At 40.1% G+C, this 26941-nt stretch overlaps 1 protein-coding gene across 6 annotated transcripts in view; it reads right to left on the reverse strand.

Moving 5' to 3' along the window:
- The window catches only part of NIPBL (NIPBL cohesin loading factor), a 289804-nt gene that overhangs the window by 165923 nt on the left and 96940 nt on the right, over positions 1 to 26941 (reverse strand). For all 6 annotated transcript variants that reach the window (XM_054031741.1, XM_054031737.1, XM_054031736.1 and 3 more), the window contains exons 2-4: positions 6028 to 6169; positions 3710 to 3875; positions 1642 to 1772 (exon numbers count right to left, since the gene is read on the reverse strand). In XM_054031741.1, the coding sequence (XP_053887716.1) occupies positions 1642 to 1772; positions 3710 to 3875; positions 6028 to 6091 (361 nt within the window). In that variant the 5' untranslated portion in view covers positions 6092 to 6169. The remainder of the gene's footprint in view (positions 1 to 1641; positions 1773 to 3709; positions 3876 to 6027; positions 6170 to 26941) is intronic.

Genomic DNA, 26941 nt, shown 5'->3' on the forward strand with positions numbered 1-26941 from the left:
GTATGAGACTTTCTAATGTCCACCTACTCTGATTCTTTGGTGGGAGGGGAGGGTTGTTTGTGTTTTAATTAACAGTATGCTTCCACAAACTTAAATTTTTTTAAATCTGGAACCAAGTAGTTTAAAGTTACAATAGCAACCCAACTGTGTCCAGATCAGATTAGAAAGTTGTTGTCTTCTTATTTAAAATGTTTTTCATTATACAGGCAACAATTTCACTCAAGATGTAGGTTGTTAGATGGATAATTTCATGGATTAAAACTACCCCAAGAAGAAACACTTCTCAAGTGTTCCAGATTTGTAGGACATAATCAAATCTCGGGGTATTTATTCCCAATTATCTATCCACTAGGCCACTGTTTTCTATTTCATGCCAATTATGTTTTCAGGATCATTCAAATGAACAAAGCTGAGTAGAAGTGGCTTAGTTCTCTTTTAGGCCTGATATCTGCTACTTGCATTCCAATTCATCCGTGTTGACCAGTTCAATATGGTCATGCTTTGCCTCATACCTCAAAGTCTTTTCTATAGTACCTGGTTCCTCTCAAAATTTTGCTCTCTTCTCCAGCTCTTCCCTCTGGCTACACACTTATGATTCAATGTTTGCTTACATGCCATGCAGTTTGAAGTTTGTATAAATTAAGATTAAACTTTTGTGATGCTTTAAGCATGCCACATTCTTCCCCTCTGATCCCCTGAAATATTTTACATTGCTAAATTAATTTTAACTCCTCCTTCCAAGTTTTATATTTTGTATGGAGCTGTTACCAATATCTTCCTTCCCTAATAATTTTTTAAATGCCATCAGTTTTTAAGTGAGTTTCTTAAGAATGACTGTCCTTGCTTCACAAAAGACATCTCCCCTTGCAATTTGATTCAACAGTGAAGTATAATGTTGCCCTCAAAATCTGCAAAAACTTCATCAGCTCGTTTCCTCCTTTGCAAAATTCTTGGCCAGGGACAAATTAACTTAGATTCAAAACAGCTACTCAGTTCATGACAGCAGAAAGTTTTATCACTTTCCATATATTTTTGTGTATTAGATATAAACCATTCCCACAATTCCTCAAACAGATTTCTCCCCTGGGTCCTGCCCCATGAGCAACTGGGAGGACACCAGGGCGAGGAAGCAAGGGTCTCAAAAAGAACAGGAGTACTTGTGGCACCTTAGAGACTAACAAGGGTCTCAGTTAACCCATGTCCCAGCTATCTGAGGTGCTGACAGCTGCCGCTGCAACAACAACATTTGGAATAGCTGCAGTTCATGTTAACAATCTCATTGGTGCAATTAGCACCTTACACTGGTATGATAAGACAAATGTAAGAAAAGAGCCAAAGATAAATTCAAAGCCATTAAAAAAAAAAAAAAAAAAACAACAACAACAACAACGCAAATCCCTCCTCCAAACAAAATCCCACTACTCTGGAGGAAACTAACTTTATTTTTGCCAAATTCCCATTAGATTTCTAGTGTCCCTGCTTGTCCCCAAGGAGTAACCAAGATACACAGCATCCTGACATTACCCAAAGGTAAAATACAAAGATCGGAATTTGTCATATTTGTGATCCACGTACATTTGTGAGGACTTTACCTTTTGTTTTTTAATGTATAAAATGTAATTAGTAGAAACATATCCTCACCACTTTGTACCCCGTATCTGTTTTGCATGCTTTTCTCCCTGAAAACATTAGGATTCCTTGCCAGGACAGCCTGCAGCAAGACTGGTATATCTCCCTCTGGATCATCGCTGCCAAGGTTATCTTTCAATTCTCTGGGATTGAAGAGATAAGCAAACAAAAAAAAGTGAATGTTTTCAAAATATCAGAGGCTACAGGTTAAAGCCACAGACCTGCTCAACAATAAATAGAAAGAAGTCTAAAATGTTGTCCCTCTGCGTCTCAATTTGAGATTCTTATTCCTTTTTTCAGCAGAATGGAGGAAAAGTATTTGTATCTGTCTTCATATTAATAATTTCTCCACTATTACCAGTTAGACTAATGATAAAACTTCCCATATTCACTCAGAGCCTCCTCTTCTCCATCGCAGAACAATGCACTAATGGCAAAGCCACCAAAAAAGTGTCATTTTAAGGGTACACTATTAATAAGAAGACAAACCTTATTTCTATCACTCTCAGGTTTGAGCTAACAATTTAAGCATGCTTCCTGTTTAATCAGGGAATTGCCAAATCCTTGACAGGACAGGATTGTCTGTCACCCACCCATGGGAGTTACAGGATTTTCTTTAAGATGTTCCTATGTTTACACTCCCTCCCCCCAGGCTTGGGGGCTTTTTTAAAATATTGGTTTATCTTGGGGAATTGTCTTCACAGTCAACCATAATAAATAACTAGAACATTTGGAGAGCAGTCTAGGGAACAAAGCCCCGAAGACAAGCCAATTCACGAGACGCAAAAAAAGCTCAGGAAGCATACTTGACAAACAGCTTGAAAATTCTGAGTACAGGAGCCAATCAAAGCAGATGAGTTATAAGAGCCAGAGTAGAAACATAAGCATATTCATAGCAGTGCTAGAGAAATAAATATGTAACGATTATGCAAATTCCTGTACAATCATTGACTAATAATGGATGTGGGCCAGAGTACAGGAATGTTACGGGGTGTCTGATTCCTATAAACAAAGCAGGTCCAGATACTTTGTCCCAATACAGGTGCTCCGTTTGGCCAATTAAGTGGAGGGTAGAGGGCAGTACCTGGGGCTATAAAGGATCAGGGAGAATCTGAGAAGGAGCAGGTCTTTGAAAGAAGCTGGAGGAGGTCCCGAGGGAAAGGCTCAAAGCAGGAGAACAGCAGAGGGGTTTGCTGGCTGGCCTTCCCAAGCTGGAGAGCCAGGGCCAGAGGGCTGAAGGCACAAGAGCAGCAGAGGGAGTTTCCTGCTTACTTCCAAACTGGAGCCAAGGGCCAGAGAGGAGTGAAGGCAGGGAAGCGGCAGAGGGGCTTACCCATTAGCCTGTCTGAGATGAGAATGGAATAAGGGGAGTGATGGACGCTCCCTTGGTGAGGATGAACTCCCAGCAAGAGACCATGGGGGCTCCCACTGGGAAGAGTAGAGTCACACACCAGTTGGAAGGGCTTAGGTAGATATCCAGGACAGGACAGGACTGAAGAAAAGTGGTGGTGGAAGATGCTGGAGTGTAGTATGTGCCATGACAATGCATTAGCTGGTGGAGGATTTTAAGGACTATATGTAGTGGAGGGTTATAAATGGACTATGTTTTAGGACTTTTATTATGGACTATTTGCGTGATATTTTTGAAATAAACACGTCCCAAGGAAGAGCATAACTGAAGCAAGAAACAACTTAGCAGCCCGAGAGGGAAACTGGGATAGTAAACCTAGCATTGGGGCACCCGGGGATATGGGGAAGTTGTTGACAAGAGATATGAAAAAGCAGTATACAAATGATACACCCACAACCTATAAAATTGCAAGTAACAACATATCTGGAGGAAAATATACAGTTATTAATATGTAATTGTCCAGTAACCTTGCATTTAGATTAGCTAAAACTATTTAATGTTGTTCTAATACAAATTGGTACTGCAGTACACAAACTTGACAAAGTACTTGCATATTTTCAATTTTAATAAATAAAACCACTTCTTATACCTATGTTTTCTCATTTTAATCTCACAAAGAATAAACAAGTTATTCTGATACTTTGGTGTGAAGAAATACAAAGTACATACATGTGATCTGTTGACACCTGGTTGAGGCTGTGTACAAGTTGGGAAACCAGATTTTCATCCCTGCAGGCCAGAAGGCAGTTTACCTCTTCTGCTATCCGTCCATTAAAGAGCAGGCTTTTTGTAGTTGTAGCAGGTAAAGGTGATGGAAGAGGCAGCTGGTTCAAAACTACATTAGAAGAAAAAAGTAACTCAAATTATTCCACTGAAAATTAGCCAAGAGACCTGCATCAGTTTATTCTCTAGCATCCTTAAAAAAGAAACATAGTAAGTTTGAAACAAATTGAAGATCTCTGAGTTTCTCCTTAGATCAAGAAAATCTGGAATCATATTTTAAACCAAAAAATTTAATTTGGTCAACTCCACAGATTGTATTATGGGATTATTTTAAATTAAAGACATCATATGATAATGCTTTATTTATCCAAAAAAATATTTTCTAATAAATCAGAAAACACAATCATTAATATACTAGAACAATTTAGCCTTGGAGCTGAATAAACTATTAAAAAGGGAGAAAAAAGAAAAAACAATACGATTGCACATAATTCAGTGATTGTGTACAGCCTTTGCTTAAAATTTCTTGTTTCATCTGCAAGTTGCAGTGGCACGGTTCAAGTGTTCAATGTCACTTGTTTCCAAGATGAACGGATCTAAAAATCAACATGATTTGAGGAAATCTTGATTTAAATAAACTATGTTAATCTTGTTTTGCATTTCTACTTGTTATTTTCCTAAAGGACAGTTCCATCTCACTGACTGATACAACCATTAAAACATGTTAATTTGCAATTAAATGTAGTCTTTGAACTAAATTTGGTACTTTTTGTTAACCAGAATGATATGGTATATATCTATACAGAATTATTTCTGCAATTATATATCTTAACATATATTTATTCAGATTTTTAATTTGTACATATTTTAGGTTAATAAGAAATGTATTCATCTTCTTCTATCAAATTAATTTTTACTCATGATTTTGCATCAAGCTGGTTTTGGATGGAAATTTGAATTCCATCAAAAATGTACAAAAACAGTATTTTAAAATGGGTTTTTTAATTAGTTAAATAAACTATCTTAATTACACTGACTACATTAAAAAAAGATCAAAACGTATTTTCCATTTAAAATAAACTCATTTTTAAACAGTGTCTAGTCACCATGTTCTTCAAGTTACTAGAATTAATGGACCTCATCCTCTCCCACCTCGTTTTTATTTATATATTGAAGAGGAAAAACAAGCTTTCCTGCTTTTTAATTTCCAATTGGTGTCTCAACTTTGAACAAACTAGACCAAATGAAGAAAATATTTTGTCTGCATGTGCAGAAAAGGATACTGCCATCAGAAGTTGGTTTAGCACTTCAACAAACTCTGGTTCCAGGTGGTCATCCAGTGACTTCCACGGTTCAGTTGTTTGACTTTCTGTAAAACTTCAACAGCAAACATGTACTGCTTAAATATTTCACCTCCAGCCCTGAAATTTATTATGATTGGCATGACTGATAGATGATTATTAGATGTTCATGTCATAGCAGCATCTTCCAGTTCAGTAGTTGGGCAGCTATACTCTGGCACTTTCTCTGTTGAGAATACTGGCAAGAAAATGAGGTAGGGTGAATTTGATCCATCTGCTTCTTCACAGCATTTAATTTAACTCTGCTATTGGATATTTCCTTCTGCGGTGTTCCTTGGAATTTCTTTCCAAATTTCAACAGCCTCAGCAACAGAGCAGCTATTTTTTTGCACTTTGTCCAAAGCTATGGAAATAGGTTTCAAAATATTCAGCATAGCTTCCATGTTTCTCTTTAGTCCAATGTTGACTACTTGGGCTGTGATAGTCCATCTATTTTGTCATGATATTCTTCTCAAATTGCCAGTTTTTAATTAACAGCTCAAAATAATCAACCACTGAATTCCATCATTCATCTTTGGGGAGAATTAGTTTTGATCCTCTGTCTCTTCAGTGAAGTTGAAGCAAAACAATTGTTACAGAAGCTTTTCATAATTTCAACAACATTTTCCATTATTGTTAGAGTATTTAAATCTTTGGCTAAAAGATATAACAAATGGATGCAGTGCTCATTTGATCTAAGTTTCAAGTTCACTTCATTATCCTTCTATAGGATTTCTTCTCATCTCAATTTCTCCATATCACTTCTAATTCATTTAAAAGTTTTACTATAGTAAGTTTAGGCCTTAACATAGTTTATCATAATTTCAAATTTAATTTTAAACACGTTTAGGTTTTAAACGAATCAAAATACTGAACAAAGATGTAGAAAAAGTATGACAAAAAACTAAATATAAAAGTACTTACGGTCTGTGAGACTAGCAATCCCTGCAAGAGTAGTGATGGGAACATGAGGCATATCCCCATTCATCCTGAAGCTCTGGGATGGGTGCCTACACAGATATTTTAGTTCAGGTGCCAGCTATCATTTCTTTCCATCTCCCAAGCACTACAAAAAGCAAACAAAAACCAAATAAACAAAAATTAAATTTGCTTAAAGCTACCTGGAATTCAAAAGGATTACAAAGTTACAATAAAGCATGAACAGTTTATATCATCCTTAGTGCACTTTTCTATTCACAGAGAACAACTTTATTAATAAACAGTAAAGAAATACGGATATAAAGGGTAGGAAACCACAAATGAATCTCATCAATACGGGGTTGAACAATTAACATGTGAGCTTATTCAAATGACAGAACAGTGATCAAAAAGGCATGCTTCTCCTAAGGATTTTATTACAAAGGAAAATGTTGATCAATTTATACACTAGCAAGCAAATTGTTAACATTTCATTCACTGATATTCTTTTAAGTATCAAACATTTGATGCATAAAAATTGTTATACCTGATCTTGTGAACAAATGACCTAAGATGACTGTATTTGAAAGATTAATGAAAAAAATCTGTTCACTTTGCACTTGACAGCACTTTATGCCTAGTTAGTTTCAGTATTTACCCTGTATAGTCAGTTTCCAATTTGTGGGGATCTTTCAGACAATAATAGGGTAAAGCAACATTACAAAACAGGAAAGTGTGATGTTTAACTACTAAAGTTAGCAGGGGAACCAACGGCATATATAGCACCTTAATCTAATTACAAATGAAAAGTTCTAAACACTGTTCTGCTAATGCACATATTCTCTTTCAGTCGAAAACTTCTCCTTAGCAGATTGGTGGTAATGACTAAGGAACTTCTATACAATTATATATGGTAACATTAGGAGGATAGCTCAATGGATTAGTAATCTTTCACTTCTAGGTCACTGCCTCAAATCTAATTCAGATTGGTAAATACTGAAAGTTATCATCTGAATGCTGTTTGGAGCCTTACATGAAATGAGTTAGTTGTCACAGATGAGGTTGTAGAAAGGTGTCCACTAGTTGGAAATAAAACAAAAAACCCAAAACCATCACTCTGGACATCTCTTGACAATCTAAACATAGACCCCAAAGATTCACTGGGAATGGGAAGTGAGCCAACCTCATATCTCTAGAGATGGTTCTTTCAGATCTGGGTTGAGGCATTTTGCAGGATGCGGAAGGAAGCCTCCACACTCTCTCTCTCTCTCTGCGTATTTTATAAATTAATAGAAACCATCTTCAGAGATATCAATCCAGCACTAAAGAACACTAATCCAGTTTACACTTAAAGAAACATTATTAAGCTGTTTATCACACAGTGAATTCTTTATAACAGCAGCAACCCTAAGCATTCAAGTTTGTCAATATTTACATATAAACCACCCCAAAAACAGAACCTGCAACTGGATGTTACAACTGACATCTGGATTAAGTCTGTTTTGTAATGTAGCTCTCCAATGAAAAGTAATTATATAAAAGTGGCACCCTCTTACTCTCATGTACCCAGTCACATCTGCTTGTTTCAGGCCTAGTCTATACAGTTTTTATACTGGTATAACTATTTCAGTTAGGGTTGTGATTTTTTTTTTGCAACTGAAATAGTTATACTAGTACAAACCCTAGTGTAAATACAATTATATCTGTATAAAGGTGTCTTATAGTGATCTATCTTATTCCCTTTCCTGTACAGGAATAAATTATACCAATATAGGCACCTTTATAGCAGTCTAGCTGTAACCATAGTAGGGATATTATCTCACTTTAACTATAGCAGTATAGTTAAAGCAGTACAACTTTTGTGTTTAGATCAGTCCTTACTAACTACATCAAACTTTGGTTCTCAAACTTTTGTACTGGTGATCTCTTTCACATAGCAAGCCTCTGAGTGTGACCTCCCTCCCCCTTAAAAACTAAACACTTTTTTATATATTTAACACCATTATAAAAGCTGGAGGCAAAGAGGGGTTTGGGGTGGACGCTGACAGCTTGTGAAACACCACATAAATAACCTCATTACCCACTAAGGGGTCCCGACCCCCAGTTTGAGAACCCTTGAACTAAATAACTAAATCAGGGTGTAGCCGTGTTTGTCTGTATCCACAAAAACAACAAGGAGTCTGGTGGCACCTTAAAGACTAACAAATTATTTGGGCATAAGCTTTCATGGGTAAAAAACCCACTTCTTCAGGTGCATGGAGTGGAAAATTACAGATGCAGGCATTACTATACCGACACATAAAGAGAAGGGAGAGAACTAAATGGTTCTCGATGGTTCATGCATTCTAGCTACACAGAGCCATCATAGTTATGACAGGGGGAGTTGGAGTCTACTCCTCCTATAACAACAGAATTGTCTGAGTTCCAAGGAGTTACAACTTTACAATTCCACTAAAGACAAGGGCATAATCTGGATACATTCGAAGAACAGATTCCAGCTTGACTCTCAGATCTCAGGTTGAGTTGAAGGACTTGCAATTAGAAAATAAACTTTTTATGGGTAAATTGAATACATCTGATTTGGAGTCAATATGAGATAAATATAGAATCCAAAGCAGCAATTTTTAGTCACGTCTCAGAGTAGAAATTCACTTACATTTATACGCTAACTTCTTTGGTGTGTTTGTTTAATGTAAAAATACTTTGAGTTACCAAATGAGTGTCAGGACAGAAGTGATTTTGCAAATTGTAAAACTTCTGCTTTTTGATATATCTGTAAAACCCCTTAATTATAAATTAAATTAATTATTCAAGACATAACTTAATAGGACCATCAGGTTTTTAAAGGTTCCCTGCCAAGAATTTTATTACAAACTGGCATTCTGGACTCTTCTAGTTCTTTATGATGTAGAAAAAGCAGCCTAGAAAAGATTGGGGTTTTTTTACTGATGGTTTTATACTCATCAAGAATGTCAACTCTGGTTTGTCCTAGTTTTGCTGGAGGAATTCTAAGAGGTGTCTGGAATGTTTATTGGGAACAGGCTGAATAGTTTAACTAAGATTTCTACTTATACAAATGTTATTCAATTACTGAAATTTTTTAAGAAGTGTTTATAAAAACAAAAATAACATTTAAAAAAGTGACTAAATCCCTTCCGTCTCAATTGCTCAAATATAACTTTGACTCTTGCAATGCCACCATATCACTAGTTCTCTGGAGCAGAGGCAGGCAAACTTTTTGACCGGAGGGCTGCACCGGGTTTTGTAAATTGTATGGAGGGATGGTTAGTGGAGGGGGTTGTGGTCCCCCCCTCCCCCGGGACTCCTGCCCCATCCAACCCCCGTTACCTGACGGCCCCTCTGGGCCCCCTGCCCCATCCACACACCCCCGCTCCCTGTCCCCTGACTGCCCCCGGACTGCCGTCGCCCCATTGAATCACTCCTCTCATTCCTGACGGTCCCCCCAGGACCCCTGCCCCATCCAACCATCCCTTCAGCAGGGGAAGGGCTGGGGCTAGCCTCCTGGGCCAGGAGCTCAGGGGCTAGACAGAACAGTCCCGCGAGCCGGATGTGGCCCGCGGGCCATAGTTTTCCCACCCCTGCTCTAGAGTCTTCAAGTTAACAAGATCTGAATTTCTAATTTTTTTTAAAAAAGCAAAAAGTTCCCTTTCCCCAACTCTTGAACATTTGAAGCCTTCTCCTGTATTGTAAAAGGGCACAAAACCATTATTAAAACTCTGCAGGTGCCGAAAGCTGCATCATCTCTAGCGTGCTGTGTGATGACAGTGAGGGGTGAATGTATGCACCGAGGACCAAGTAGCTGCCCTACAGATTTCCTGTATCCGGACCTAGGCCAGGAATGCAGCTGACAAGGCATGTGCCCTTGTGGAATGAGCCTTAAGAGGCAGGGCTGGGACCTTGGCCAGCTCATAACATGTGCGGATACAGGCCGTGATCCAGGAAGATAATCTTTGAGATGAGACCGGGAGTCTTTTCATGCGGTCTGCCACTGCCAAAATCAGCTGGTTCAACTTCCTGAACGGCTTTGTGTGATCAATGTAGAATGCTAACCCCCACTGAACATCCAATGAGTGCAGCCTTTGCTCTTGGGTATTGTTTTGTGGCTTGGGATAGAAAACAGGTAGAAAAATGTCTTGGCTAATACGGAATTATGACACTACCTTAGGGAGAAAGCCGGGTGAGGTCGGAGTTGCACCTTGTCCTTGTGTAAGACCGTGTAGGGTGGGTCAGAGGTAAGGGCCTTTAACTCCAACACCCTCCTGGCTGATGTGATGGCGACCAGGAAGGCTAACTTCCATGACACACAAAGAATGAGGAGAAAAAATAGCAAGAAAAGTAGACAGTAATCTTACCTGCCCTTCACAGTCATCACTTAGGGAGAGAGGTTGGAAAAAAAGGGGGAAGGAGGATTACCCAATATTTACTAATCAAGTCTGATACAAAGATTGGAGCTTTCCATCAAGATACAGGTGAGAAGCGCAACATATGAGCTCCCTTACAGTGGTTGGGAGAGAAGAGTGTGCCTTGGGTTTCTCAACAGAACCCATATTGCAAGACCCCCTATTTTGCATCAGCTTCTAGCTCAAGGGTAGACAACCTATGGCATGCATGCCAAAGGCGGCGCACAAGCTGATTTTCAGTGGCACTCACACTGCCCAGGTGCTGGCCACCGGTCTGGGGCCTCTGCATTTTAATTTAATTTTAAATGAAGCTTCTTAAACATTTTAAAAACTGTACTTACTTTACATACAATAGTTTAGTTATATATTATAGACTTATAGAAAGAGACCTTCTAAAAACATTAAAATGTATTACTGGCACGCGAAATCTTAAATTAGAGTGAATAAATGAAGACTCGGCACACCACCTCTGAAAGGTTGCTGACCCCTGTTCTAGCTTGTTGTCACATGGCAATTTTCCAAGTCCCAATTACATTATATGGAGAGAGAATGCAATGAATACCATATAAAATTCCACTGATTTGAATACATCTTTGTTTACTTGGATAACTATAACCTATTGTATGTCTCCTATTAGGAAAAGAATACTGGGATTTTAAAACCACCACAAACAACAAATTTTTAAAATGTGTCTTGTAAAATAATTATTAAAACAGAATGAAATGTATACATTTTATATGGTCTATTGAAGATGTTCAAAATATGATTTGCGTGGCTTTTATTACATTTTGGAAACCTTTTTTCGTGTACTTTATATACACATAAGCCTGCCCATCTCCACTTCAGTCATTTTCTCAGTGATCAACTTTTATTCATGCCCTCACTTTCATTTGCACTAGCAACTATTGTATCGGATATTGTGGTTGTCTAGTATGAATTCACGAATATGAGTAAGATAAGGAAATGGAATGGTATAGTATTTTTCTCCATTCTTAAAGAAATTTCATATTATAGCTGAAGTTTACTTAAAGCAACTTTCATTGTAATAAAGTTTCTCAAGCACAGCGCATGGAATTCTTTTTGAAAAATATTAACACTGAGGTTAAACAGAACTGACAGCAAGTTAACTTCCTTTACTGCACCTGTCACCATCTCATCTTTTCTACCACTGAATTACATTTGTTTATTGCAAGTACAATGCTGCAGAGGTACAGAAACTTAGTAAAGGAAACTGGTGCACACAGATATGGTTTGGTTTTCTTTAACCGGGACACAACAATCTTCAAAAACTCAAATGCTACTTGAGGTTCTTTACTTGAACTGGATGCCACTTTGCACACAATTTTAGCAGTTACTTAGTTTTACAATAGCTGGCTTGAAAAATTCCCTTGTCCACAATAAACAGGAAACTTTTTCCAGACAAATGCTACCAATTGTTTCAAAATCTAAGCTTTCATTACAACAATTAAGTTAGTACGCAAAGATGACTTTTCAAATTTGTAAAATAAAAGTATAAAATAATAGAATGCTGTCTTCCCAAATCTGTAGATATCTCCTGGTGTCTCTTGCTTTCCCAAACTGCAGATATGTGAAAACTGACTGGACCTTTGTCAGTTTCCCCTGCTATTATTGGGAACCTTATAAACTGCACTGAAACAAAAACACACCAGAAAAAAATCTGCAAATTTTCACTCTACTGGAGGCTAGAAAAGCTATAAGTATCAGAGGCAGACATTATCAACTTAGATGCTTCACCAGCACCTGCCACCATAATAGTCAAGCGTAATATAGATATTAACTGGGAAGGAGGACCCAAAAACAGAGTTAGTTTAGCAGCTACCTCACTCTTATAGCAGCCAACTCTGGAGTATGAGTGAAGAACAGAGACAAAATTCCCATTCCCATTCCCCTTCCCCTTCCCCCCCCCAGCCACCATAAGATCTTTGAGGACATATATGCGGGAGATTGTAAAGCTTTATGTTTCAGACAACTACTTTTCAGAAGCTACAAAGATAAAATCCTGCATATTATCCAAGGACAGCACACTCCACTTGCTGGCAGCTTTGGGCAAGGAGTTTTTGCTTCTTAAAGGACCAGGTGTGTGTGGTATGCAAAATAAAGCCATCAGAAACCAGCCAAAACTGTAGTTTGTATATGCAACTAGGTTTTGCACATTGTGTATATTCAGTAAATACGGTTGTTTTTAATCCTACTGTGCCGGTGTGATTTCTACATATTCTGTTGTAGAAAGACAATAAGTACTGATAGAGATTTGGGAGGATGAAGAAATGGCAGAACAAATATAAAAAAAGAAGGTGATACTGAACAAAAAGGTGAAGAAAAATAAATGAGAAGACAGAGACTAATGCAAGAAAAGATGCACCTAGAAAACAACAGAAAAAGTGTAGTTAAGTCGAGATGAGAATGAAGGTATTAAAAACAAAAAAGATTTCAAGCCCTGTACAATAACAGGATACCGGGAACTTTAACATGATGCAGCTTTCTAGTACAGTTACATAACAAAAAAATATGTTAAAAGAAATTTTTTAGGTTATAGTTTTAAGGACTTGAAAAATTGAAAATGCCAGATTTAAGGATGCCAGTGCAACCTTAATTCTACCTTGTGTTTCCATCCTGCACACTCAATAACGAGGGTTCTATGGAAAAAAATAGTACGTGATGATGTAATTAAAGATTGTATCACAATGCAGATGCACAAGGAGAGCAAAATTAAGATTGCACTTTGGCAACTGCAAGTGAAGAATTTCCCAATTTTAGAGTGCTTGACTTTACAAACTCAAGCTACTTCCTTTCAACATAGCTTTTTGGTATGTAATTTCCTAGGTTATTTTTAAAAGTAAAAATAAATTGTGTACAAATGTAACTCCCTCCCCACACATCATTCATTAGCAGGATTACCATAGGCGCTTAACACCCACCAGCAGCCAGCTCCCCCTCCTCCCCTACAGCCCTCCCGCCTGCTGGCGGCCCGGCCGATCAACTCCTCCTTCTCCTTCCCAGCACCTCCTGCCCGCTGTGATCAGCTGTTCCGCGGCATGCAGGAGGTGCTGCAGGGGAGAGGGAGGAGCGAGGGCAGGGCATGCTTGGGGGAGGGGCAGAATGGGGTGGGAAGATGAGGGGTGGGGGCAGGTCCTTGGGAGAAGGAGTGGAGTGGGGGCGAGACCTGGGGCTGAGCAGGTGGTTGAGCACCCACGGGGAAGGAGGAAGCCGGCGCCTGTGCCTACCACTTTAATTATAGCAATAACGGTATTAGCTGACAGCAACAGAAGGCTATTACTCTGTCAGGGACTGCAGGTGACGAAAGGGCTGCTAGCGCAATATTATGGGTGCGTTGGGGTTGGCAATGGTTGGCCTGGCTCTTTCCCCCAACCCGAGAATCTGAGGGAGCTCCTGGCCCACAGGTTACCTTTACAAGGATAAAAGAGGGGAAATGAGACAGTAGGACCATGTGGGTTGGAGAGTAGGGAGCCCAGCCTGGGGCTCTTTCCTCCTGACCCCGACTGCTAGAGCTGTTCTGACAGCTCCCAGGTGTTTCTCAGTGCAATCTTCACTGGAGGTGATACGGAGAGGTTTTTTTGGTGGCCTGAGCTTTGCTCTTTAGAATGTGTGTTAAGTTATTATTTTCACACATTGCCAAAGATTTTCTGAGGAACTCAAGCAAGAGATGGAAAATGGCAATTTTTAACAATTTGTAACTCCGCTATAGTTGAATGGAATTGCATAGCACAAAGAAAAGCACCTCTCCAGCCCAATGCTTTCTTCTTGTTGAATTTTAAAGGCCTGCTACAAACAATGAACATGCTAAAGAATTTTAACAAAGGTGCAAGAATCTTTCATAATGGAAAGTGTACAGCGAGCTAAATATAAGGGTTGATACCAGCAAATTCTTGTAATTTTTAGTGCTAGGTATTGTACAGTCATATGATGACAGCCCTCTGTTCAAAGAACTTAAAACATATAAAGAGATAGAAGGATGGAGAAAGGTATACAAATATATAAACTAAGTAATCAGTTAGGACTATGATTAGAACACTTATTTACACTCTCTCCTCCCGAACAGTATCCTCAACAACCCCTCCACCTAACCATCATTGGCTCCTTCTTCATGATTTGCTAGCACAGAAGCTTGCACCTGTGTGAAATCCCAAAGAAAGAAAAGGGCCTGTTCTGTTAACTGCCCCTGTTTTTATTACTTAATTTTTAATCCTTAGCTACTTCTCTTTTTAATCACTTTTAACCTTTACCTATTAACTCAAACCACCTTCCCCTCCTCCCCCTTCCTAGCTATCTAGGAGCCCCAGTCTACTAGCTTACCCACTGCTGCCCATGCTAAGAGTACCTCATGTCCAGCCTGCCTAGCCACATATAGAATCAGGGTCATTGTGAGGAGAAAAAAAGTAAAAATACAGACACCATTAAAACAAAAGGTGCAGAAATTTTCTTTATTGGTGATAGAAAGCTAAACGATCCCCACATTAAAAAAAAAAAATCACATATAAAACTATAGAGTTATTTTTAAAGATCTGTAAGCAACTACTAAGTAAGACACAATATCAAGGTGTTCAAGTACAAACCATCCACAGTCCAAAAATCCTAAATATGATATGAATTAAGAAGTTATAGCATACTGAAACAATATGTTTCCTCCCACATTTCTTCAAGAATTAATGAAAGCTAGAGGATCCACAAAATTTCAAGAAGTTCTTGCTTTATGAATTCTCTACTGAAACATAATAAAATACTTTTATTGGAATACAAAAATCACAGCAGGATATTGTCACTTAGGGCACAAAACTCTGCTTTAAAAAGGTATTTCAAAGCTCTTTAAAATTTTGTTAGCTTTTTAATTTACAAGAAACTGTTTGTTTTAAATGTAAATATATCTTTCAGCACTTGCAATAATGTAACTTTATGCTAGTGGATTAGCATAGCCCAAAAAGTGGAGCTGTTTTCATTGCTCTAGTCAATTAAAAAAAAAAAAAAAAAAAAAAAAAAACACACAGCTCCAAAAAGCAGACTGGCATAAACAGTGAAAAGTAAATTAGACTTGAATTCATTTCAAAATTCTCAACAACAGTTAGGCAGCTCGTGTGCTGTGTCCACTGATCATCATAATTATAATTATTTCATTCTTACCTTTTGCTCCCCCATCTGTTTGCTGTAGCAACCTATAACATAGTTAGATTGTACAACTTTATGTTAAGCACGTACAAGTACACAGCAAGAAGACTGACTGTACCTCAATGAGATCTCAGTCCTTGTTTGAGACCCTTATGCCGCAATACAAATTAATAAACAGTAATTATCACCTATAGTGTTACTAGTAAAATATGTGAGGGGGGAGGTTTAAGACATTTTTAAACTGACAATTTTAAAGCTCCAATGTTGATATCCCCACCTCCCATACGAAGCCTGATTAAGTGGGATTTGGGTGTGGAATTATGAGATGTAAGGGCTTGTCTACTCTACCGCGCGGGGTTGATCTAAGATACACAACTTCAGCTACTTCACTGCAGTAAGTCAACAGCTGATGCTCCCCCATTGACTCCGCTTGCGCTTTTCGTTCTGGTGGAGTACCGGAGACAACAGGAGAGCGCTCAGCGGTTGATTTATCGTGTCTATACTAAGAGGTGATAAATCACCCCCCGCTGATCCGGCAGGTTGTGTAGACAAACCCTAAGAGTATGACATTGAAATTCTTCTCTTCACTATCACCAGGTGATGACGTTCCCATACAGTTCCTCTCTGGCTGTTATACCCACTCATCAACTTCTCCAGAATTTTTCATTAAAAACAAAAGAAAAATTCTACCCATTATTGGTTGGGCAAGAAGATGATCCCCTGAGCATGGCTTAAGTGCAATGCTCAGATATGAATCTGAGCACACTCAGATAAACAGATCATAAAACCAGAAGGGAATCACTATAATCATCTAGTCTGACCTCCTGTATTAGCGTGGAGAGAGTTTAGGAATTGCCCCAGGATAGTGAGGCCTCATCTTAATTTGGTCCTCTGGTTATTAGGTGTCTACCAGTAAATGATTCATGTCTCTGTGTATGAGGGGGTGGATGGAGAAAAAGGATGGGTAAGAAGGGCATGAAAGAGACACAGACAAATGAGTTAGTTAGAAAAACTAGGATATTGAGGGGTGTAGGTTTTTTTTTTTTTTTTTTTTTTTTTAAGGATTAACGGGGACAGTGGAGAGAAAAAAATATAGGGGTGACAGCAGAAAACACAATATAGAAAAGGGAATGAGAGGCTGTATACAGGGATTAAAGGGAGAAAAAATGGAGGGGGGTGAACACACTGAAGGCAGTCAAGGTGAGGAAACACTGATCTCCAACAGAAATAAAAGAAATAAACTGGAGCAAAGCCAGGAAAAGAAAAGATAAAACAAAAACAAGCGCTATTGTATTAGTCTTCTTTTCCGATAGAAAGTGGATTGACATCTACAATTAAATATAGCTCACATGTTGAAACAACTTTTTATTCTCATAATTGCAGGGAATGTAACTTTTTTACCCTTACTAGCAAACTCAGTGCTCAAACTAGTGTTAGGTAAAATTGTCAATTCTAGCACTTATGGATGATTTCTCACCGCTTATAGGTTTCTTCCCAATCCCTAACAAAAATACCAGTTTTTCTGTGTTGGTGTGTTCTCTTTGAATCTTGTGACAGAGCGGTGGAAGAATAATAGAGGGAGAAATGTGTTTGTGAAGTTATGCACACATTCAGTAACGTGAAGACACTTTGTCAGAACTAATATTTAATATACAAAAAATCAAATTAAAAAAATAATGTTTCCTTTCCCCACTCTACTGTATATTGTCCACTTAACTTGAAAGATATTTAGGAAAGAAACCTATTATATCTGTGAAGGGCCTAGTACATTTTTAAAAAGTTTTATAAGTAATCAAACAGTTTTGTACATCTTTAAGGCCTTTGTTATGCAACATAAATAAGAAAAAAGAGCATAACTATTGTGAGGCTGCACTTTGCAGTTCTCCTTTTAAAATGTTCAAATACTTTAAGAGTAATTGGTAAAACTTTCCCAGTTGGGTATTATTTTTATCTAGAAATTTTACCATATACCTTTTTCAAATAAAAAAGGCAATGGTTATTAATTTTCTATTTGTGCACCAGCATCAGACTGATGTAATCTCAACTGCATGAACAGGGTCAACTTCTGCCATAGCACAGAATAATACAGCTCCCACACAAGTTCAAGCCATTTTAAAAATTCTCTCTGTAAGCGGTGTACTTATTTTTCTAGAAACCAAACATAGTATATCAAATTCAGATGCTTTTATTAATATAATGGTTTAAAAATTGTCACATTTTGGCTTAAATGACTTTTTTCTTGTTATTTAAGATTTATATAAACCTCTATTGCTGCTTGTACGACTACAATGCACAATACAAAAGATATAAATACACTCACCAAACCCCTCCAACCCTCAGTTTCTCTCTAATCCCCCCTCACTGCAACCATCCCCAACAAAGCCTGAGGCAATACTCTCTAGTTCAGTGGTTCTCAACCAGGGGTACATGTACCCCAGGTGGTAGGCAGAGGTCTTCCAGGGGGGTACATTAACTCATCTAGATATTTGCCTAGTTTTACAACAGGCTACAGAAAAAACACTAGCGAACTCAGTACAAACTAAAATTTCGTACAGTGACTTATTTATACTGCTCTATGTACTATACACTGAAATGCAAGTACAATACATTCTAATTGGTTCATAATTATATGGTAAAAATTAGAAAGTAAGCTATTTTTCAGTAATAGTGTGCTGTGGCACTTTTGTATTCTCATGTCTGATTCTGTAAGCAAGTAATTTTTAAGTGAGGTGAAACCTGGAGATACGCAAGTCAAATAAGGTTGCCAGGCATCCGGTTTTCAGAACACCCAGTCAAAAAGGGACCCTGGTGGCTTCGGTCAGCACCACTGACTGGGCCGTTAAAAGTCTGGTCGGCAGCGCAGTGGGGTAAGGCAGGCTCCCTGCCTACCCTGGCACCACACAGCTCCCGGAAACGGCGACATGTCCCTGTGACCCCTAGGCAGAGGGGCAATCAGGGAAGCTCCACACGCTGCCCTGCCAAAGCACCAGCTCCGCAGCTCCCATTGACCGGGAACCATAACCAATGGGAGCTGCGAGGGCAGCACTTGCAGGTGCGGGCAGCACGCAGAGCCCTGTGGCCCCTCCCCCTTGGGACCACAGGGACATGCTAGCCGCTTCCGGGAGCTGCACGGAGCCAGGGCAGGCAGGCAGGGAGCCTGCCATAGCCCTGTTGCACTGCCGACTAGGAGCAAGAGCCGCCCAGCTGGAACCCAAATCCCGAACCCCCTCCTGTACCCCTAACCCTACTGCAGGTCGGAATCCCCTCCCGCACCCTAACTCCCTCCCAGAGCCCGCATCCTAACCCCCTGCCAGAGCCCATCCCCCTACCACATCACTGCACCCCCTCCTACACCCTAACTCCCTCCTAGAACTTGCACCTCAACCCACTGCCCCAGCCCTGAGCCCGCTCCCACACTCTGAACCCCTCAGCCCCAGCACAGAGCCCCCTCCTGCACCCCAATTCCCTGCCCCAGCCCAGAGTCCCCTCCTGCATGCTGAACCCCTCATTTCTGGCCCACTGAGGAGCCTGCAACCACAGCCGGAGCCCTCACCCCCTCCCACACACCAACCCCCTGCCCCAGCCCAGTGAAAGTGCGTGAGGGTGGGGAAGAGTGAGCGACCTGCCGCTGGCCGCTTCCAGGGCACAGCGTGGTCTGTGGTGCCAGGACAGGTGGGAAGCTTGTCTCTTCACCCCAGCTGCGCCGCTGACCGGGAGCAACTGGAGGTAAGCCCATGCTCCAACCTCGGAGCTCTCACCCGCAGGCACACACACACCCCCAGCTCCCATTGGGTGGGAACCGGCCAATAGGAGTGCGGAGCTGGTGCTCGGGGCAGGGGCAGCGCATGGAGCCCCATTGCCCCCCTGCCTAGAAAACTTTGAAAAACACTGTACTAAGGTATAGTACTAAATTAAGTATAAAGTTATTCTTCTTATGGGATACAAATTCCAAACACTAAATTAATAACAGAAACAAATCAATTACAGTTGGAAGGAGCAGTCTACTACCAAAGATCACAGATGAGAAACTATGACAGAGCAGACTGATATGCACCTAACCGCTTACTCCAAGTAATAAAACTCCATTAAAGAGCGTAAAAGCTCAGAGAAGCTTCTAACACTACATATTAGAACAAACCAACCAGCACTTACAGAAATTAAAAGGCCCAGGTGTGCATGCACTAGTAGTACCTTTCTATAAATACTAGGTACAGAAGTGATAAATACTGGAATCAGAAGAATGATTCACATTGTAGCAACAGCCAGAAGATGCAGAATTCTCTCTACAGTACAGATAAAGGTCAAACTCAGTATTTGAGTGAACTCAATATGCTCAGATCCCAAAGTGATTAACTCATTGGAAAATTGAATAAGGTTAACAAAGTATAACTTGTGAACCAAAAAGTTAAGGAATTTGAAATAAAATATTAAGACCGTTTAGGAGCCTCTCTAAACCAGTATTAAGACAGGTTACCTAAAAGCAACTGCAATAGTAACTGGTTAATCGCCTTACAAATACCTGTAATAAAAGGCACACAATACAAAAACAAATAAAAAAGAACAGGTAAGCAAACCTTAGCCTCTAAGGATAGAACCAGAAACAATGGGTTTAAACTGCAGCAAGGGAGGTCTAGGTTGGACATTAGGAAAAAGTTCCTAACTGTCAGGGTGGTTAAAACACTGGAACAAATTGCCTAGGGAGGTTGTGGAATCTCCGTCTCTGGAGATATTTAAGAGTAGGTTAGATAAATGTCTATCAGGGATGGTCTAGACAGTATTTGGTCCTGCCATGCGAGCAGGGGACTGGACTCGATGACCTCTCGAGGTCCCTTCCAGTCCTATAATCTATGAATCTATAAGTTGGAGAAAACAAAGGGCTATGAGGGTCAATGGAGCCAATGGGCAGTGGAGCTATGCTGATTTACACCAGCAGAGGCTCTGACCCAAAATGTGTAATTTTATCTTGCTTGTTACCTGGAAACTACAAAAAGGTGAAAACATGCCAGAACCTAAGATTTCCTGAGAACAATGGAAAAGCCTCTTTTTTACTCCTATCTTAAAAATCACAGGTCCACTTAGTTAAAGCAGTCCTTTTCAAATACAGCAAATGTTATATATTTCAATATATACAAAAATAAAACACACCTTTCCAGGGCTGACACCGTACTAAATTTTTTCAAAATGCACTTAAAAGAATCCCCACTGAAATAGGAATAAATGTAAGTATTTGGGATAAAGTCATACTCTTAGCTCCGGAAAGAGCAAGCTGCTACTGCGGCTTCCACATCAGAAAAGCAATACCAATAGCAAAATCTGAAATCTCTTTAAGTAGCTTCAAGGTGCAGCCTAAACAAAACAATCCATCTGTTTAAAAGCAAACTGTACTTGAAAATTGTTTTCCCCACTTTTTGCAGCCAACAATAGTAAGCCGCTCTAAAACCTGAAATATTTTAATGAGTTTTTCTTGCTTGCCAGTTTTGTACAGTACAACCTATAAAAAGCAGTTAAAATTTTAGCCAAGAGTTACTCAGTGTTTATTACTGTGTCACGAGTACTTTGTGGGAAAGGGAAAACAAACACCATTTGCAACTGAAGCTTAAAATACAGAAACATGTCTGTCTGGCATGATACCACACTTTTTGAGGAACTGATTTATACACACACTAAAGGGAGAGAGAGTGGTTGGTATGGTTCAGGATTGGAAACGTGTACCTCATAGTAAGTGAATTAGTGTGGATGCAGTCAAAGCCTGACCAACGCCTACACAATTTAAACGACTGAAGCAATTGTGCACTATATTGTGTATTTCATTTAATTTTAAAATATATTATCAATCAATATTTTAAAAGTGCAACCTATTACATCTTTCTTGGGTTTGCTAATCATTTCTCACCCAGATTTCACTCCACTTGAAATGTTTTTCTTCCTATCCTAAACCGTGGTACAATTTCTCATGTGATCTCTTCAGTTTGTTTTCTCTTCTTTCTCTCTACCCCCTTCACCCTTATCAGTTCCTCTATCTCCCTATATTGGCTCCATCATCTTCACTGCCACATCACTCTCCCTACTGTACTAAAAATACAACACAAAAATTAACCCATCAATCTCTCCTTTGCAACTCCTCCCATCACATCAGGGGCTTGGAAATTGTTCTAGATACCTGATAGCTAGTGTGTTAAACCTTTTAGGTTGACGGACACAAAATTAATGCACACAAAAAAATTGTTTAGAAGCAGTTAAGGTTGCTACACAAAGAACATAGCTGACAAACTCATAAAACCAAGGAAATAAAAAGCTAAGCCACCTACACAATATACGTCCTCTACTCCTACTACCACAATTTTACCATTATCACAAACTTAACTCTACCCCCTTCTGCATACAATCTTTACACACACACACACACACACACACACACACACACACACACACACACGGGAGTTGAGCATGTTAGGTGTAGTTTATTTTGCTGTGCGAGCATAGTTTGATCAAAAGATAGGTCGAGGAGATAATAGAAGGCTGGCATCCTTGGGGCAGAACTGAGATAGTAGTGTGTGGTCTGTCGTATAGAACAATTGTGGTAAGATGAGTGCAGTGGCTGATGAAGTAGAGAGTATATATTATGAGATAGCTTAAATTTCCATTTCCTTACTTTTGCAGGTTTGTGTCAGTTATGTTGTATGTAGCAACAATGACTGCTTCCAAAGAAATTTTTCGACGTATTAATTCTTTCGTTAAAAAAAAAAAAATGCCAGAAGTGAAAGGCCAGAAGTGAAGCTGCTAATGGAGAAAAAAATTCTTTCCACCAAACAGCACATACCTACTTTCCCAGACACCTTAAAGCAACCACCCATATGCCACAGCAACCAAGTTTTGTGCAAACCCATCTCCTGCCCCCATCACCACTTGACGCAGGTTATATTGATCATAAGCTGAAGTTTATCATCACATACACATTATTTGCAAATATCCAAATTATATGTCACACAGATAAACAAATCTTGGAAGCTATGTACACTACAGTTTTAAAATGTCTTCAAACATGTTAGCAATGAAGCAGTTCATTCTGAAAACCAGGACGGGATCTGCTTCCTTTCAGTCCACTTGAGATATCATAATAATTCTGGTTAATTTTTTTGTTTCTGTTTTTGAGTTAATATCTGCTACTATCAAGGCTGATTCCCCACTCTGGCACTTCGAGTGCAGAAGGTGGGGGCCCCACAAGGATTCTAAAATTAATACTGGCCACTCCAGGCTTGTATTAAACTCCCAAGGTTACAGCTTCTCTCTGATCTTGGATGGGTAGATGCTGTCACCTCCCAAATGCAAAAAAAACTTTGAACTCAGGAAAGAGTACTTGGGAATTCCTCCCTGTGGGGTACCCTCAAGCTCTTTCACCCCACCTCTGGGGAAGAACTGAGAAATTAGGAAATTAGCTGCTGCCACCTGCTAATTAAACAACATATGCACAAACCTCTTAAGACACAAAAACCCAATCCTGTTCTTAAAAAAAGGTAAATTTTATTAAAAACAAAAAGGAAGAAAATACATCTGGAACTTAGGCTATTTCTAGATTTAAAAAGAGCAAATATAATAATTAAGCATCAAGAATGGTTTTCTTGAGGTCCATCTTAATGGTAACAAGCAAAACAAAGGCATTTGGGATTCGCCCAGAGGAGTCCACAAGCCATAAAGAAATAAAAGAAATAAGCCAATCACGTCTTCCTAGACATTTCCTAATCTACTTACATATCTGGGGGTTTCAAACAAGTAGTTTCTAGGTATGATCTGGTGATTTTCATACCTGGCCCACAGCTTTTACAGCATAGCTCCAGCCCTGTCTCTGCTCTATCCTCTTTTTCCGGAGGACAGACAGACAGACAAAAGGGAAAGTTTTTTCCCAATTTTAAAAAGTTCTAGCCCTCCCGTTGGCTCTTTTGGTCAGGTGCCCACTCCCTTCCTTTTACGTATGGGCTTTTTTAACCCTTTACAGAGAACAGCTACTAACAGCAATTTTGTAGTTAACTAACGGGTTGGGTGTCCATAAAAGGGAGCTACCCCTCCCCATCTTTCATTTATTACAGCTACACTTCTAAAGGGCAAGACAGTCCGGTATAGCAACAGAGTATCCGGGTGATGACTTTTGCCCTCTTGTTAAGATAAGTCTAGTAACACAGAAAGTAGTCTGTACACTCCCTTGAAGGTCTACATACTACTGTTTTCTTGGCATTCTGGGGCACCTAAAATTATCCTAGATCAATCTTGTCTTATCTTCTCTCTCTATCGCTGGATGAAACAAAAGGGGGGGAAAGCATAGATCAGATCCTTTCCCCAGTTCAGGAGGAAAGCATCTGATTTGAACAGACTGTCTTCGTGCTCTTGGCTAAAACATGGATACTTCAAATTCTGTCTGGTGGCAAGGAGATGGATGTCCAAGAACCCACACAGATGTTGTCTATAACTGATTTATTTAATGACTATTTCTGCAGTTCCGTAACGTGTCTGCTCAGTTCAACTATGAGGCTATTGACCTTGCTTGCTACATATAGAGCTACAGGATAAACACAGGACTGGATACACCAATCGCATAAATTGAGTCCTTCTTTCACAGCTGGAAAGGATGAAGCCCTCCCTGTTTGCTCACATAAATATACTGCCTTTGTATTATCTATCATCACTGACACTACCTTGTGCTGGATGTAATGTAGACAAGATTTGAGTGCCCAACAGATTGCTCTCCATTCTAGAATGTTTATATGTAGTCTCCTCTTGAGCGCTCCAATGACCGTGTTGGAGGCATTAAAGGTGAGCTAGAAGATTGAACTGTACCGCTTTCAGAACATTTGTACATTGAATTCACCATGTCAAGGACAGCAGTATTTCTTCCTGGATGGTCAACTCTGTCAACATATTGCTTGTATTTGGTCTATAATTTAATACCAGCAGGTACTACAGAGTTCTTGTTCTGAGCTGAACATAAAGGGATGTGTCGGAAGTGGCAAAAGCCAAGAGGACCATAAAGAGCTCAGAAGAACATTACAGTTTTGAGTATAATTTTGACAGGGCTATGGCAGATTGAAGTTTCAGAAATCCTTCTCCTGGCAGGCATGTTCTCTCCTCCTGCGAGTCAATAACTGCTCCTATGAATGGGATCCTTCATGTAGAAAGAAGGGATTTTTTTTTTATATTTATCAAGAGTTCTAACCTCTTAAAGAGGGAATGTGTAATGTATGTCTTTGAAGAAGACATCTTTCAATGGGACTCATGAGCCAATAGTCAAAATAAAGGTAAACAAAAACATCCTGCAGTCTTAAATGAGCCACTACTGCAGCTAGGCACTTGTAAATACCCTAAGGCAGTAGACAGGACAAATGGCAGGATCTTGTCATGACTTGACTTCGGAACCAACTGTACAGTTGTCTTGGAACCTGAAACTGGAGCCAGGACCAGAGCTTTCTGAATGGAGCTTTGAGACCCAGAGGTGTCCAAGAGCAATAACAGCTTTTTCATCTTGTGCTCATACCCTTTATAGATATCAGATCTGCTGGGCTTTGAACTTCTTGGAGCAACAGAACTTGCACCTTGGCTCATCAAAGCCAAGCATCTAGTACAGGCATTTGATGTCAGAAAGACTGATGGACAAGAGCCACACCTTTTAAAGCCAGGTCTCTTCACCTTTGGATCCACCATGGAACTGGTACTGTAGATGGAATTGAAGAACTAACTGCTATTAAACTATACTAAGAACAAAATTTTTCTTTACCTTAGTGACACTACACTATGCTACGCTAATACTAAATTACACTAGACAAAGGCACTAATATCTTCCTGACAGAAGGATCTGTATCAGAATGATCTAGAAAATTTCAAGACCATCTGCTGCTGTGATTTGAAGGAATTGAAATGGCAGAGGGTACACCCCCCCTTTTATAACCTTACCTTCAGAATGTTCAGGAATGCAGAGGGGACAGTTAGGAGGGGCACATGAACACTCCAACAGATATTGCTATGAGAAGGTGCCACCACCTCAGCTGTACCCGCTGGCACATCCCAGCAATCAGAATATGTAAAAGACACTTGAAATAATACATCATAATAATATCCAAGATGGTGTTAAAAATTTAGAACAAAGTATAGAAGTAGTTAACAGTACCATGGTGGATCCAAAGTTGAAGAGACCTGGCTTTAAAAGGTGTGGCTCTTGTCCATCAGTCTTTCTGACATCAAATGCCTGTACTGGGGAGGTGAGATAGCTCAGTGGTTTGAGCATTGGCCTGCTAAACTCAGAGTTGAGAGTTCAATCCTTGAGGGGGCCATTTAGGGAACCGGGGTAAAAATCTGTCTGGGGATTGGTCCTGCTTTGAGCAGTGGGTTGGACTAGATGACCTCCTGAGGTCCCTTCCAACCCTATGATTCTATGATACCCAAGCAGTGTTCCCTCTAATTTTTCCCACTCATGTGCGGAATGAATATAGGTGATGTGTGACATTTCATCTTCATATAGGTCCACATAACAAAATTCATGTGGTGGGGAAGGGAGCCGAAGGGTTCAGAATGTGGGAGGGGGCTCAGGTCTGGGGTGCAGGCGTTTGAGGACTTCGGCTGGCGTGCAGGCTCTGGTGTGGGGCAAAGGGTTGGGGTGCAGGGGTGTGAGGACTCGGACTGGGGTGGGGCAAGGGGATCAGGCAGAGGGTTGGGGAGGAGTTGAGGGCTCCGACTGGGGCTGTGGGCTCTGGGGTGGGACCGGAGATGAGGGGTTTGGGGTGCAGGAGGGTGTGCTGGGGCTATGGCAGGGAGAGAGGACTTCCCCCAGCTTTCTCTCCCAGCAGCAGCACTTGAGCTAGGGTGGAAAGAGGCGCCTCTCTCCACTGCAGCAAGTCTGGGTTGGGGCTGGGTTCAGGGTGGGGTGCCTCGGCCGCGACAGGTCCCGGCCGGACTGCCCTGGCCGCAGCAGGTCCAGGCCATGGCATAGTTGGAGCTGGGGGGCTGCCCCAACAGGTTTGGAGTCAGGCTAGGTTGGGGCCAGGGAAGGTGCACCTCTCCCCCAGCCAGGGCAGGTCACTAGGTGGGTTCCCTGAGAACCTGCGCGGCGCTAAATAGGGTGCCACGCAGTTTACGGGGAACTTAGTACCCAAATCCAGAAATATTTATATCATACACATGAATCTAAAGGGTAAATCTATTAGATATGAAAAGTACCTGTGCCAAACTCCTACCTGGGACATATCCAACCCACAAAGTCATGTTCATAATTGAGAAGTATGAAAAAGCAGTGTATTGCATTTAATTGTGAACCAGCCTACAAGATAATAAATGTTTTCTAAATGTACACTTATTACTAGGATTGGTTGAATGCT

This window comes from Malaclemys terrapin, chromosome 6 (assembly GCF_027887155.1).
Source record: "Malaclemys terrapin pileata isolate rMalTer1 chromosome 6, rMalTer1.hap1, whole genome shotgun sequence".
NCBI lineage: Eukaryota > Metazoa > Chordata > Testudines > Emydidae > Malaclemys > Malaclemys terrapin.